Raw genomic sequence first — 16,364 nt, forward strand, 5'->3', positions numbered from 1 at the left:
GACTGACAAACAAGGTGAACTTGGGGATTGAATACGTGTCACATGACCCCGTCCAGTCCAGGGATGGATACAGTTTTGGTAAGAGATTCTCCCCAAATTTCCCCCCAATGAAACTTAACTTTACCTTTTTATAGTTAAATCTAAACTGGTTCCAAATGTTGTTCCCCTTGACCCGTGTTTCAGAGTTTATTCATTTTGTTTTTAGGAATTGTAATTTTTTGGGGGGAAATTGTAATTTTGTTTGGGGAAATTGTAATTTTTTTGGGGGAAATTGTAATTTTGTTTTGGGAAATTGTAATCGTTTTGGAGGAAATTGTAATTTTTTTTCAGAGCTTGAAAATTGATTTCATTGTTTGTAATTTTGTTTCAGGAAATTGTAATTTTGTTTCAGAGTTTGTAAATTTTGTTTCAGATTTTTTAAAATTTTGTTTCAGTTTGTTCTGGAAATTGTAATTTTCTTTTAAGATATTGTAATTTTATTTCAGGAAATTGTAATTTTGTTTCAGAGCTTGAAAATGTTTTTCATCGTTTGTAATTTTATTTAAAGAAATTGTATTTATTTATTTTTTAATTGTAATTGTGATTCAAGAAATTGTAATTTTGTTTCAGAGATTATAAATGTGTTTCAGAGTTTATTTATTATTTTATTAATTTGTTAATGGACATTTAGTTCAGAGTTTGTAAAATACATTTGTTTGAGGAAATTGTAATTTGTTTTAAGAGTTTGAAAATGTGTTCACAAGATTTTAATTATGTTTCTGTAAATTATAGTTTAGTTTTACACTTTCATGGCACTGTAGGATCCTCCCAGTCAAAAATATGAAAATAAAAAAATAAAAAAGCTTATTCACGAGAGTTGAACGAATTCTCTTTTGTAAACACAAGAAAACCTCTGACCCAAAAACGTCAGGGACACTAAAAATGCATCGAGGCAGAAATAAAAATATCCACCAGTGAGTGGCGCTATAAATCATTCATTGAGTCATTTTTATTCCTTGAGAGGATCGTTGCAGTAAAATAAAATATGAAAAAACCCGAAATAAAAGTGAAAACATAACAAAAATAAAAACAAAGATTCCAAATACAATAAAATAATAATTTAAGCATATTGTTTATTTTGTTACATGATTTCTTTTTTTAATTGCTTTCGACAGACACCGTATAAATCGTTGCCCCTGAGGAAATGTAATAGTAGAGATAACTATTTCCTAAAACAGTAAAAAGGTGAATTTAAAATGATAATATCGCGTTAATCTTTTAATATTCTATGAATGTAAAAAACGATCTTCTCATCGTGACCCTCGGAGAAGATGCGCTTCCCCGAGATGACCAGCGGGGGCGCTGCTCGCGGGCACAGTGACAGCCCTCAGTGCCAACCTGGTTCGGAGAGAAAAGGTGTGTAGATCCAGTGGGAACGAATCCTCACCAGAACCAACGAACAAACAAACAAACAAAGCGGACATTTGCATCCAAGGAGCCCCCGGGACTGTGTGGCGTATCTGGGCAGACAATCGGAGGCTTCGTTCACAAGGTACATCTATTAAAATACGTTTATTTTCCATGTTATGAGAATAATCTCATTTTGATTTGAGGGAATGACAACGTCAGACTACAACACAAATACTTCCGATTTTTATTTAATAATACCAATAATTGTTTTTATTAATGCGTCAATGTCGAACATCCCATGGCCTGTGGCTATGCTAACCAAGCTACTATCTGTGCCCTGTCACTACACTATCTGAACAAAAACTTATCCTTTAAAGCAGTTTAATGCACGAAAATGTGCTGCAAACTATACGACAGTAGCTATAATCTTGAGGATATACTTATAAATATATACTTTGACTAGTTATAGTCTGGACAGTGATATAACGGTTCAGGCCGCGCTAGCATCACAGGCGCACTGTTAGCTAGCATAGTGCAAGCTAGCAGACATAATCTGTGGGGACAACTAAAAAAAAAATATATATATATATTAATATTGATAAAGTATGCTGTAGATATGTATCCCTCGCTCAAAGATGGTTGACTACCACATGCATAGAAAGCACAGAGGGGCGTTACTCGCTAGCAGTTGCATGGATGTCACTTTCTGCGTATCTTTGCAACATAAAACTTGCTTTAACACGAGAAAAACTGGATTCTATCAAGTTTTTACTAGAGTTGTGTATTGGTAAGAATCTGGCGATTCCATATGTATCATTTACTAAAATGAAATGTACTAAAATATCCCCTTGTGGGACTAATAAAGGACAAATCTATCTATGGTACAGGCTCAACGATATTGCAATATATAGTGATACTGTGTGAACAAGGATGTATTTGTAGTATTGTCGAGTACTTGACTCTGGTGTAGCAGAATTTACAGACCACATGACTCTTGACGAAGTCAATACAGTTTGTTTTGAAACAAAAAATATGTCCAAACAAGCAGCTGCAGTACACTGTATCCTCTCGTCCTCAGTCATTGTTGTGAATATTTGCATGAATTGGAAAAAAAACATTTTATTTCACGCAGACTTTATTGAAATATAAACCGTAAAAAAATTATTATAAGAATAAAAAAATATTTCCAAGAAAAAAAATCTAGCTATACATCAGTGTGTCAATATTTTCTCACACCTCTAGATTTTAGTGTTTGTTTTAGACGACCACAGGCTCTGGATTGTAGCATCTGATTTTAAATGCTCAGTGTGGAAGAAGGCCTGAGTAGCTGTTGGATGTGTGATAAGCACTAGATTGATTGTGGGTCAGCAGCTGACTAAACCTGCCATATGTGATGTCTACCATGTGCGTCACTGATACTGAAGCAGGTCATGAGGAGGTTTTGCAGCCTGCTGGGATACTTTAACCAGCATTAGTCCCGAACCAAAGAGGGATTTGACCACCTGGTGAAGGGTGCGCGAACAGTAAAACTAAATAATAATAATAAAAAAAAGTGTATTTACTTTCTATTAAAGATTGAAATTAAACATGCATAAGTAGGTCCTACATAAAATCATATATGCACTATTTCAAAACAAAGCACCACGTTAAAAAAGGTTATGACATTCAGAAATAAAATAATAACAAAAAGAAAACCCATTTAAAATTGCACATGAAAAAATATACTCAAATGAGGAATCCACAGACTCCAATTTCCTGAACAATTCCTTGAGTAAAATGGATAAAAAATTGGCCTCTTTTAATTTAAAAAACAAAATATGTTTAAATGTACTTTTCTGACATCATTTGATGTATGTCCTACATGTCCATCATTAAATGGGGGTGGGGGGGTAAGAAATCACACAAACAACAACAACATTAAAATAATAATAACATTAAATATAAAAAGAAAGGGGAAGAAATGTTGTTAAATGATTGTCCATTTAAATAAACTGAAACTGAATTTTAATGTACACTTACAAAATTGATGAGGTTACGTTCTTTTATGTTACATTTCACATGGTCTCATTCCCCCATGAAAAAAGTAGATAATACCTATTTAATTTTGTCCATTTACTCCCCAACATTTTTCTTCAGATATTTCGGGTGGACTCTTTATATTTCTTCAAATTCTTCAGATTTATCTTTTAACATAGAACAAACATGTAATTTATTTATTTATTTTTCCAACGATAAAAGTCCTTTTGCAGTCATTGAACAATTTTTTTCATACTTTTAGTACTTTTAAAATGTTCAATATACTTTTTCAATTAGCAAGTGAAAATCTTTTAATTGTAACATTAATAATTTTTATAAGACCCTTTATATCCTTCCAGTATTTATTTAAGGACCGTATAAAGACAAATGTTACATATGTTAATGTTCAATTTAATTTATTAGTTTTTTCCAATTTCCAAAACTACTATGTACACTGTTTTTTTTCTTTTATCATATACAGAATTTCTAATATGTTTCGTTACATAACCATTCATGTTCAGGGGACCATAAATTGTAGAGTGGTTTACTGTTTCATGGCAGAGCTTTTGACGTCAGCCACTGCCAGGTTCATATTCTTGGCTCTGGTGTTGCTTTCTAAATGTGGACCACTTGCCAAGCCGCAAGAGTTTCTGACAGCTACATGTGTTGCTTTATAGATTCCCGATGAACAACGGTGGAGTGAATGTTGCATCTGGTTTCGTGGAAGTGACCTCAGTCTTTTAACCTGTATTTGACCCCCACGTTTGTCAGCTCAAACGGTGTCAGTCAAATAAGGTTCTTCTTTTAGGGCACAGTTCAGATGACGCAGAAGATCTGAACATGAATGATTGGAGTTTGAAAGTGGCTCAAGTGATGCATGTGGAGGTTTTATTTAACACAGAGAGAGTCTGGTGAAGGTTCTGTGGTAAATAATGAATAGAACTTGATTTATGTAGAAGGAACTGGAAGCATGTTCATGAATATATTTTGCAGTCTGACTAATGCAACAATCTCACTGGATCACTCGGGGTCATTGCTTTCACGTTGACTCATTCTATTAAAGTTTCAACTCTTGAGTTATTTAAAAATCCTTACTAGTGATGGGTATCGGTTCTTTTGTGGCACCATCCGAAATAGTAGTGCAGAGTATCAACCCTTGTTTAGTCTTCCAGTGGTTTTCGATACCAACACGTGGACAAAACTTGATCACGTGTGGATTTTTCTCAAGAAAAACTGATTAGTAATAAAGAAGTTAAACATCAATCAGATTGATTTGTCACTTTTGATTTTTGTTATTTGCAAAAAGAGGAAAACTGATTTTAAAGGAAGATAATTTGTGTGTAGAAGGAAGACAAATTCACAGAAGATTTAGATGGATTGAGTCTCAAAGATTGAAAAAAAACATATCACAATCACTATCTTCTTATGTGTTAAAATTGTTTTGTTGTTATTTTTAATCAATATGACGGTTAAAAATACACTTTCTTGTTTGTACACACAAAACCAACAGTTAAATTGAACAAAAATCATTTCCTTACAATTTAAATTCCTATAAATTTGCATCACAAGTTATAAAAGAATACAGTTTTTTATTGTTATATTACATTATTACCTATTATGAAAGGTGTGATGTGCTTAAGAAAACGTCATGTTTAACGCCCTCTTCTTTATTGAGCTTATGTCATAAACTGTGATAAACCACTGCTGACCAATCAATCGAAGGAAACCATTTGACGTTTAAGTTAGTTTATCACATTCATTAAGCTGTTCTTGTGTAAAGGTGAATAACTATGGTGACTCGGAGGAGACCATACTCGATGACCTTCCCTCCACTTGTCAGAACAAGAGTTGAAAGCTAATCTAGGCGGTTGGGTGGATCAGAGAATGCTGGAGATAAGGTTCTGATAAAGTGACGCAGAAGTGTGATATGCAAGTCACATCTGCTGTCACTGCCCTTGTCTTTGCTGCCAATATTGAGCTCAGTCTGAGCAACGGAAACGATTGCGACACGCTATAAAAGGTCGGATCTAGATTTCAAATCACACAATAATAAGGTGTGATAATTGGCGTCTGGTAGATAATATTTACTTTACTTATGAGATCGTCAAAGGCTGTAATAAAGAAACAATAATAAAGGTCATAGATAAAATGAGTCAAACCCATCCGAGAAGTGATAGGAAGATATGAAGGGAGTGGCATACAAATCGTATGTATTACTGTAGGAACAAGGATATATTGTTAGTATTTTTTGAGTACTTGAGTTGACTCTATCGTTTCATAATATAAAGACCGCATGACTCTTGGATACTTGGTTTTTAAAGCAAAATATTTCCAAACATCACCTTTAAAAGCAGCTTGAGTCGACTGCATCCTCTTGTCCTCAGTCATCGCTGGGATACTAAGCGATTTCCTTTTAGCTTTAGCTGCAAGAGACGCAATGCCTACTGCCATCTAGCAGCCGAACGTTTAATTGCAACACAAAAATGAAAACTGTGGATATTTGCATTTTATTTAAAATAAATAATACTTTAAAGAATACTGATACTGTATGAACAAGGATACATTGTTAGTATTTTCTGAGTACTTGACTCTAGCGCTGCCGAATGTATAGACATTATAGACATGCTTGAGTCGACTGTATCCTCTCGTCCTCAACCATTGTAGCTTTTGATGCCATCTCCAGCTTGAAGTTTAATTTCAATACAAAAATGAACAAACACTCTGGATATTTTTGCATTTAAATGTAAAATAAAGAAATCCAATTATTTTTAAGAACTATGATACAAATTAAATCCGATTTGAATGCCAATAAATATTATAGTTACTTTGCTGTTGAATATCGATTCGGTATTTTGAATAAACTATTGCCATATTTTAGTGAATCCTTATTTTCTTACACTCCAAATAATGCCCATTGTTTTCTTTTTCCATTTGTTTACAATACAGAAAAGTGTACAATTGTATAGTAAATTATTATTATATATACTTACTATATTTATAACCAACCAAGTGAAAAGTGACTGATATACAGGTTGTTAAAAGTTGTAGTGCACTTAAATGATTCTGTGGTCTCCTCACATAATAACATGCAAGTTTGCAGATGATTATTACTGGTTATTGTTCATTAACTAAAAACGTTTTATAGAGTTATGTCTCCAATTCAATTCCTTAAATGAATCAACATGTCGCTCCACAGGTGGACATTCAGCTACCCGGTTGCTGGTGGTAACTCTTAGCCATGCCGTTCCCGTTTGGCAAGTCCCACAAATCGCCGGCGGACATCGTCAAGAACCTGAAGGACAGCATGACGGTGCTGGAGAAACACGACATCGCCGATAAAAAGGCGGAGAGGGTCGCCCCGAAACAGTCGAAGGCAAGTTCACGTGAGATGGAAGAGCGTGACGGAGATCAATGGTTAAATATTGTCAAACCTGCTGCTCCAGGAATTCACAGTTTCATCTCATCCCTGCTGAGCGTGACTGTATGAGGTTGTGTCAAGCTGTGAGCAGCTGAGCACACACTCTTTTCCTGAAAATATACAATATATTTAGGTTGGTTATGGCCTGTCAGATCTCCATTTCTCAATATAGAACTTTTATCCCCAAAAAAGTTCAATCATAAATTGAAAAAATTGAATGTGAGCCTTGGAATCCGGTCGAATGTGCTTTGGGTGCAAAGGGAACTAATAGATGGATAGACTTTAGACTTTTTTTTATTGTCATTGCATAGAAAACACAGCAGTGAAACTGGCAACAAAATGTTGTTGCTTGGCAACTGTTAAAACACAGCAGAATTAATGTATATATAAAAAGTATAAATATAAATAATAATAAGTTAAAAATAGTGCAATATAGTACAAACATAATCAATTAATAACATTTTAAAAATTGCATATAATAATGAATGTATATAAAAGTATAAATGTAATGTAAATAAGTTAAAAATTGTGTAATATGTTTTAGATAGAATAAATACATCAAATTAAAATATTGGATGGATGGATGGATGGATGGATGGATGGATAGATAAAGGAAAAAGGAAACAAAAATGAAGATAGAATAAGTTCATCCTTTTTACTTTGCTCCTGCCCCCAAATTCAGAAATCTACAGTCTAATAACGCTAGGAATAAGTCCCTGAGTCTATTAGTGTTGCATCTTAGGAAGAGCGTTCGTGCACTCACCATTTATAATACGCATTAACCATTAACTATGTTTTTCAGATTTTAAATACCTTTTTTTTTTTAAAATATCACTAGGCATTTAGTTTATTGGTAAACAATTACCATGATTTTGAGAAATGCTGATGATGTCATTTATGAAGATTCACGACTTTCTGTTGCTGCTAGTTTAATAAATCTATTAAAAAAATATTGAATCCGTAACAGCGTCTATGCATAACGGTTGCTGTAAATGCTCTTGAATGACTGGTATCTTTTCCGTTTGCAGGCGACGGAGGAGGTGACGAAAAGCCTGGTCGCCATGAAGGAAATCCTCTACGGCACGAATGAGAAAGAACCTCAGACAGAAGCGGTGGCTCAGCTCGCCCAGGAACTCTACAACAGCGGTTTACTCGGAATCCTGATCGCCGATCTGCAGCTCATCGACTTCGAGGTGAGAGTTCGTGGACACTTGGATGTGAATGAAGATTCTTAAAAAAGGTCTTGAGTGTCAGAGGTGAAGATTTTAATTATCTTGAAGTGAACGGATTCAAATAAAAAAGAAAATGTGCTGAAACTGTTTGAAATGGAGACAAAGATCAATCTACCCTGCTGTCATGATCTTGAACAATATATATATATGTATATATATATATTTTTTTGTTGCGTACTTTAAATCTTAATATGGCCATATACATTTTTTGGTTTAATTTATATTTATTTTATTGATTATATTCTACTGTCAATGACACAAAAAATACCTGCTTTGTCTTTATAATACTGGCAATAATTTTCCTTGATTTCCTGGAACTCCTGTTGTGTTATCAGTTTAACTGCCCTTTAAAGTATATACTTTATTGAATATTGTTTTGATTGTTTAAGCGCTTTGTGACCCTGGTCTGGAAAAGCGCTATATAAATAAAATGAGTTACTTACTTACTTAATAAATGTGCAAACCTTAACAATTGTTTTATAATATTTAAGGAAAGAAATTAAAACAAATTTTTTAAAAGTTTAATTGCAAGTAAAAATCTAAAGTTTCTCAGTTGTCACGTATCGTTGAGTTGGTTCTAAAGACACAATCACATTGGTTAGATGATGACAAGGTGAGCATTTGTCCTCTGGAATATGGCAGCACGACTCCCTGACTCACCCTTTTAGCAGCATGACTCACTGAGTTTAGCCATCTTCACTTCCTCTTTCAACACCCCCCCCCCAACCCCTGCCATCTTCCTGCTGCAGCACCGTTCACATAATGATCCTGAACAGCTTCCAAAGGGACTTTTATGATACATCATCCTGGTTTTCTAGGGCTGGTTATCTATGTGGAAGTGACGAATGATTGATTTCACACACAAATCACTCTGTTCTCCAGGGGAAGAAAGATGTGGCCCAGATCTTCAACAACATCCTGAGGCGTCAGATCGGTACTCGGACTCCCACCGTGGAGTACCTCTGCACCCAGTACAACATTCTCTTCATGTTATTGAAAGGGTAAGACGCTTAAAAACACATCCATTCCTGTATTTTAACCTGGTGGTGTCAAATGAGTGATGGATGAACAGAGTAGACGTTGGTCATTAATTCTAGAAGATTTGCTACGACAAGGAAGAAAAACAAATTAGCCCTTTTCTATTTTCTAAATATAGCTTCAATTAGATGAACCTATACAAATGTAACACATTTACCACCTTAATTATTCAAATGATACATGAAGGTGTGAGTTATTAAAGAGGAATTCTTCTTGAGCTAAGAGCCATCTAGTACAAATAACGTTGTATGAGGCTCATTAGCGCCATCTGTTGGTAGATCGTATTGTGAAACCTTTTTTTTTTTTAAAGAGTAAAATGTGTTTTATATTGGAAGTGATATTGAGGTGCAATTCCCTTATTTGTGTTTAAAAAACAAATAAAAAAATAAAAATATATAGTGAAAATACAACAGATGCTAATAAATATGCAAGTCACAGTAGTTCAATATACCTTTAAATAATAGGTAAAACTTGTAATTAATTTTCTGCAGATGTGACAAAAAAATGTGTCATTCATATCTTTTTTTAAACAAGAAAGGGAAAGGGTTTTACGTTTTTTTTTAATTAAATCGAAGGGTTTCTATTTCAATAAACAAATATTTTTGTCATAGTAAAATTGAAGTCGATAAGAAATTAATGTTTACATTGATATGATCTAATCTAAGTTACATATTTCTCATGTCAGAAATGATAAAGAAACTTTCAAAAACAAAGCAAGATATGCTTTGCATACAAGAATGACAACATGATCAATGATACTTATATTTACTATTAAAGGAGTACTGGTTACAGATGATAAACAATAACATTGGTTCTGACAGTAATTAAGATTTTGACCCCTTTCGATAAACCTCAATTGTATGTTTTTGAGTCTGGAACAAATCAAAATTAATTCCAACTATTTTAAAATCTATCGGTAGTTGTTGGTTACTAACATCTAAGGTTTCAAGCAGCTCAGACATATTCTTCAGATTAATCTGGTGGTGATTTTATCATCTTCTTTAATAAAGTTTAGCATCAGTAACCGTAACAAAATGGCGTCGTGTTGCAGGTACGAGTCTCCGGAGATCGCTCTCAACTGTGGCATCATGTTGAGGGAGTGCATTCGACATGAACCTCTGGCCAAAATCACGCTGTTGTCCGAGCAGTTCTACGACTTCTTCGCCTACGTGGAGATGTCCACGTTCGACATCGCCTCGGACGCATTCGCCACTTTCAAAGTGAGTTGCAACACATTTCCACTTGACTGATATTTCCCCTTTATTTTTAGAAATGTTGTGGCTCAGAATGAGTGTCTGAATTAGCCAGTATTCTTAAGAAGCTTCTAGTTCTTGATTTTAGAATTTCCCCAGAAATTATATTCATGTTTTCTGTGTAATTCCAGGACCTCCTCACAAGACACAAGCTACTGAGTGCTGAGTTCCTGGAGCAACATTATGACAAGGTAAGAATGTGACCAAAACATTTAGAAATCTGCTTGATATTTGACCATTTTTAAACACCACAAGTTCATCACAATTGTTTTTATTAGAGGTGTGTATTGGCAAAGATCTATCACCACGATGCATATCACGATGCATGGGCACAGATGCGATATATAGTGATACTGTAGTAATAAGGATATATGTGTAGTATTGTCGAGTACTTGACTCTGGTGTTGCAGAATTTACACACCTCATGACTCTTGAGGAAGTCGTAACAGTTTGTTTTGAAACCAAAATAAGTCCAAACATCGGCTTTAAAAGTCGCTGTATCCTCTCATACTCGGTCATCACAGGGATTTCAACGTTAATTTGGCTGTGGAAGACGTAATAACTGCTGCCATCTAGTGGCCAGAAGTTTTACAAACGGCGTAAAAACGTAAACGCAGCTGGAGGCGACAGTATCCTCTTGTCCTCAGTCATCAGGATCTCTCTGGAGATTAAGAAAATTAAATTAAGCCATAATTAAGTGAATTGATATTTTCTTAAACTGCTAGATTTGATTATCTACCAAGTAAAGTAGCAACACAGCTATTCAAACCTACATCAGTTAAAAACTATTCCATCTCGAGTTGTTCCTCTGCTGCTGAAGCTCGTGTTTGTGTCAGACCAGGCTTCACTGACGTGAACACAAAAGGCTGCTGTTGATCTGTGAAGGAAAACCATAATTTTCTTGTCGTTCAGTTTTATTTCAAGAGCCGAGAGCTCTTGCGCAACATCAATGATATTATTACTCATAACCGCTGGTCTCGTCTCTGCAGTTCTTCGGCGAGTACGAAAAGTTGCTGCACTCGGAAAACTACGTGACAAAGAGGCAGTCACTGAAGGTACGACACACACTCTGCCCTTTCACACAAGATATTATATATATTTTTGAATTGGACCCGAAGGACCTCAAGTTGTAGTTGGGTTTTTTCCTGTATGTTGCTGGCTTAGCGACATCTGGTGGCGACATTTTGAATTGTTCAGAATGAACAGGCTAATGACGAAGATTTGACTCAATAAAGCTGTTGTTCAGAAAGTTAAATTCTTTATTTGTACAAATCAAACTCATTGTTGTCATCATATAATCTTGATCTTCCTATTTGTTTATAAGGCTATTATTTAACTTTTAATTTCTGTATGTGTTTCACTTTCCTGCTGTTTATTGTATTTATTATTATTTAATATAATGTTGTTATTTTTTCATTTTCTTATTGTTGGATGTATAATGGTTTTTGTCATTATTTATTTTATTATATTAATTTTTATTATTTATAATTTTTTAATGTTAATTATTATTTTTTTTTTATTATTGTTGTATTTTATATTTTTGTTTTTTATTTTATTACTGGATTTATAATCGTTTTTTTTATTATTTATTTTATAACATTTATTATTGTTTTTGTTATAGTTGTATTTTAAATTGTTTTTTTAATTTTCTTATTGGATCTATATTCGTTTTTGTTATTATTTATTTTATTACATTTATTATTTTTTGTTATTTATTTTACATTTGTTTTTGTTATTTATTTTATTTCATTTATTATTGTTTTTTTGTTGTTGTATTTTCTTGTTTTTTATTTTATTATTATTGGATGTATAATCGTTTTTGTTATTTATTTTATTACATTTAATATAGTTTTTGTTATTATTTATTTTATTATAGTTAGTTTAGTTTTTCTTATTTTTATCATGTATGTTTAATCTTTTTCATGGACTTGCTGCCGTGACATCTCAATTTCCATCACTGTGGGAAGTCTAAAGGAATCTTATCTTCTGTGGTTCATGTTTCAGTTGCTGGGCGAGCTGCTCCTGGACCGGCACAACTTCACCATCATGACGAAATACATCAGCAAGCCGGATAACCTCAAACTCATGATGAATCTTCTTCGAGACAAGAGCCGCAACATCCAGTTTGAAGCGTTCCACGTTTTTAAGGTGCGTTTGAGCGTCTTACGATATGTAGTGAGAGATTATTCACACTTTCCAAGCGTCATTTAATCTTTGTGACAGCAGATTGTCATTGAAGTGGTCAGAATCACCAAATTTGTTTATACAATGGCGACCTCTAGCGGTCAAACGTGTAACACACGCTACTTTAATAAGCTCTTTGTTAGCTAAAACTAAAGTGCGTAGAAGTGGCAAAATTACTCAAATATATCCATCACACATATAAACAGACAAGATTAATGAGCCCCATCTTTATATAGAAATATTTAAAAGGCCTAATGAAAAACAGATTATTTTTATTTAAAAAGAAAAAAAGTAGTAATTGTAAACTGAATGTTTCCACATCATTATTACATTTACACAATAAGTAAGACATAAATTATATGACGAAAATAGTGTCAAATACAAAAATATATATAACCGCAATATTATAAATGTACATCTAAAATATATATTTAAAAAAATAAACATTTATATTATACTAAACTAACGCTAGGGTTACTAACCCAGCGCCCTCTGCAGGTGAAAGCCTTAACTACACTATATCTACAACCCTATAACAAATACAACACGTGCAACATTAAGTCAGATTCAAGTCTTGTTTTTATTCAACAACAACTGAGATTGAGGCCAAGACCTTGAACAACACATATTTCCTGCTGATTGTTCATTAGCAAGATTATCTCTGGTACTTACGAGTTACTCTAATCTACTTATTTGCTTTTATCAACAACTATTTTATTCAATGTTTTTTTAGGAGCGGGTTCGTTTAAGGTTGTTGGTTTAAAAAATATATTTGAATGTTTGTCTTCCTCCTTTATTCACAGATCATGACTAGTTTCAACAGGTGTTGTTGTGAATTGAAATATTTTTTGTGTGTCCAAAGAGGATACTGTATTTTTGCGTTAAAAATTATAGCTTTTTTTTAATGGAGACATTATTAGATCCATCTTGGAGAGAGACTTTATAAGAGAACTGACGAGCAATGGTGTTATTTTTAGAGCTCAGTAGGTGGCGCTCTCACTTAGGAATAATGTGAGGTTTCATTGAATTGGTGGTTAAAATCGAATAATTGTTAGTGGCCATTGAAAATAAAGACACTTTCTCATGAAACCTCATCAGATGTTTTAATGTAGCCTCATAAAATGATTTATGAACCTCATCCAATGTTTCATGAAACCTCATCAAATGATTCATGAAGCCTCATCAAATGTTTCATGAAGCCTCATTAAATGTTTCATGAAGCCTCATCAAATTTTTCATGAACCTTCATCAAATGTTTCATGAAGCCTCATCAAATGTTTCATGAAGCCTCATCAAATATTTCACGAAGCCTCATCAAATGTTTCACGAAGCCTCATCAAATGATTCACGAAGCCTCATCAAATGATTCACGAAGCCTCATCAAATGATTCATGAAGCCTCACCAACCCATCCAACACTGTTGTAATTCCCACAATGATTTGTGTTCCTGCTCCAGGTGTTTGTCGCCAACCCCAACAAGACGCAGCCCATCCTGGACATCCTGTTGAAGAACCAGACCAAACTCATCGAGTTCCTTAGCAAGTTCCAGAACGACAGGACAGAGGACGAACAGTTCAACGATGAGAAGACGTATCTAATCAAACAGATCAGGGACCTGAAGAAGCCCACCCCTCAGGAGGCCTGAGGAAGTGGGCCGGGGCGGGGGTGTGGGGGCAAACCAGAAGTCTGGACTACATGCAGACCACGCCTGCTTAACGGACTCATCAGCAGCTGCTCTTTCTTATTCCCCGAGTCTAAATCGAGGAAGCTAACGGGAAACTTAAAAACAAGCAAACCCATGTCGAGTCATCCAGACGTCGCTCCTCGGCGAACACTTCCCTCGGGTCGTCTTTCCTCGTCACCGAGGAATCCTATCGAATGATATGCTGCTGCTTTATTGCACTTGGAAACATGTTTAGTGCTGTGACGTCACAGCCTCTGAAATTTAAGCGAAGGCCACTCACACTTGTAGATCAGCTCTTGAGCGACGGTACCAGCGAGTGGCGTGGATTTGTGTTTGCATGCCCGGAAATGTGATTCAATCAGCGCCGACAACTCTTAGTACTCACACGCGCCGTTTACGTCACGATCCAGTAAAAGCAATAGCGGCTTTATTCCCAATGCATTGTGGGTGTGTTGTGTCGCACCAACTCCTGTTGCGATGTTTACTGACGGCACTTATCGCACAGAAGCACGAACGAGTGAGGGTTGAAGCCGGTGATTGACGGGTGAACGTGTACATATGCCTTTTGTTTGTTTCTTTTTTTGCTTTCTAGATTTTTGTTTAACCTCGAAGTATTAATATACGTTTCATATCTATGACCTTAAAATCATGTTCTAACTTGAACTATGGAAGTAAATCTGTGCCATCATATAATTAATGATTGGGTTTAACAAATCTTTTATGAAAGATTTTAGGCATTTAATTATTTAATACAATTCTTCAATTCAATGTTGTGTATTATTCATCGTTAATTGTTTTTATTGAATAATTTAATTAATAATTTGTATATTTTAAGCTTGAATATGTTTTTTACGTATAGTATAAATATGAATATTTTCAAGATGAATGACATTTTTTACACATAGAGTTTGATCTTCTAATCCCAGTAATTGAAAAATAAATTATTAAAAGTCAGTATTTTTGAATTTGTAGCCTTTTAAATTCAATATTAAAGTGTTTGGTATAATAGTACATCCAGACCATACCTCTTACTCTGTACTCTACTGGTTTGGTCTGATGGTACTATTATACCAAACACTTTAATATTGAATTTAAAAGGCTCTGAATGAAAAAATATATTTTTTTTATACATTTAACTTTTAATAACTGGAATCACTCTATGAAAAAACAAAGTTTAATTTGGACAATATTCAATTTTTTAAATTCTATTCTACTATAATCTTATGTTTTATTATTATCAATTATTATGTTTTGGTTTCAAACGTTAAATATACAAAGTATTGAATTAAATTATAAAAATTAAAAAAAAATTAAATGCTTAGAAAAAACCCTCAAAGATTTAAAATATTAAACGTATCATTATATATTCTGGTGTCACTGATATACTTCTATAGAGAACAAACATTGATTAAACTGGAAACAGTTGCCGTGAAGAGGTAAAAGAGCCACGACATCAGAATGTCTTCACAGCTCGTTCACCGCGGCGTCGAGGCGCCTTTTCACGGCATTAAACCCCGTATGTTTGTGCCTGTTGTTATCGACAGAACCTAATTTGAGTTAAGAAGATTATCCTCATTAATTTAGCCTTTTCTTCACATTTGTTTTGCCACTTGGCTGACCCCAGTGTCGCGAGGTTTTATTTTTTTTGATGGTAATCCCTGTCTGGTACTGAGCCGCAGGTGTCGAGAGCTGCGGCGTGAAGCGAGTGTGTGTGTGCGTGTGTGTGTGTGTGGGATTGACGGATATGTAAATTGCCAACGAACATTAAAACGCACTTCGAGATCGACCCCCTGTAGGCACACGCTCCCATCATGCACCTGTACATGCATGTCTCTCGGCCTGGCTGGTGCATGACGATCGTCCAGGCGTGTGCTGGAGGTCATTCCTCGTCTCTCCCCCCCGGTAGCATCATGAACAAATCTAACGATGAAACTCTGATTTGCAGGTTTACGCATTCAATTTGTTGGTGCTTTCAGAAGTGTCAAAGAGGCGCGAGCCAAACCGTAAACAAAAGTAATAATGATAATAAAAAAAACAAAAAAACATTTGGAATACGACGAGACGGTTGTTTATGTCTTTATTTAAACTTGTGTGAATGTGAGGCAACATGACCTTAAATGTTAGCATTTCTGTAGCCGAGCCTGCTGGAG

At 34.6% G+C, this 16,364-nt stretch overlaps 1 protein-coding gene across 1 annotated transcript; it reads left to right on the plus strand.

The window, feature by feature from the left end:
• The first annotated feature begins 1,383 nt into the window (after nt 1-1,383).
• Nucleotides 1,384-16,265, plus strand: cab39 (calcium binding protein 39). The gene is made up of 9 exons (XM_087796210.1): nt 1,384-1,531; nt 6,602-6,778; nt 7,852-8,016; nt 8,938-9,056; nt 10,145-10,313; nt 10,478-10,537; nt 11,336-11,401; nt 12,351-12,494; nt 13,987-16,265. Exons 2-9 carry the CDS (start codon nt 6,644-6,646, stop codon nt 14,173-14,175), a joined length of 1,047 nt encoding a protein of 348 aa, XP_087652336.1. The 5' UTR covers nt 1,384-1,531; nt 6,602-6,643; the 3' UTR covers nt 14,176-16,265.
• The last annotated feature ends 99 nt before the right edge of the window (nt 16,266-16,364 follow it).

This window comes from Callionymus lyra, chromosome 7 (assembly GCF_982586985.1).
Source record: "Callionymus lyra chromosome 7, fCalLyr1.hap1.1, whole genome shotgun sequence".
In the NCBI taxonomy this organism is placed as follows: Eukaryota; Metazoa; Chordata; class Actinopteri; order Syngnathiformes; family Callionymidae; genus Callionymus; species Callionymus lyra.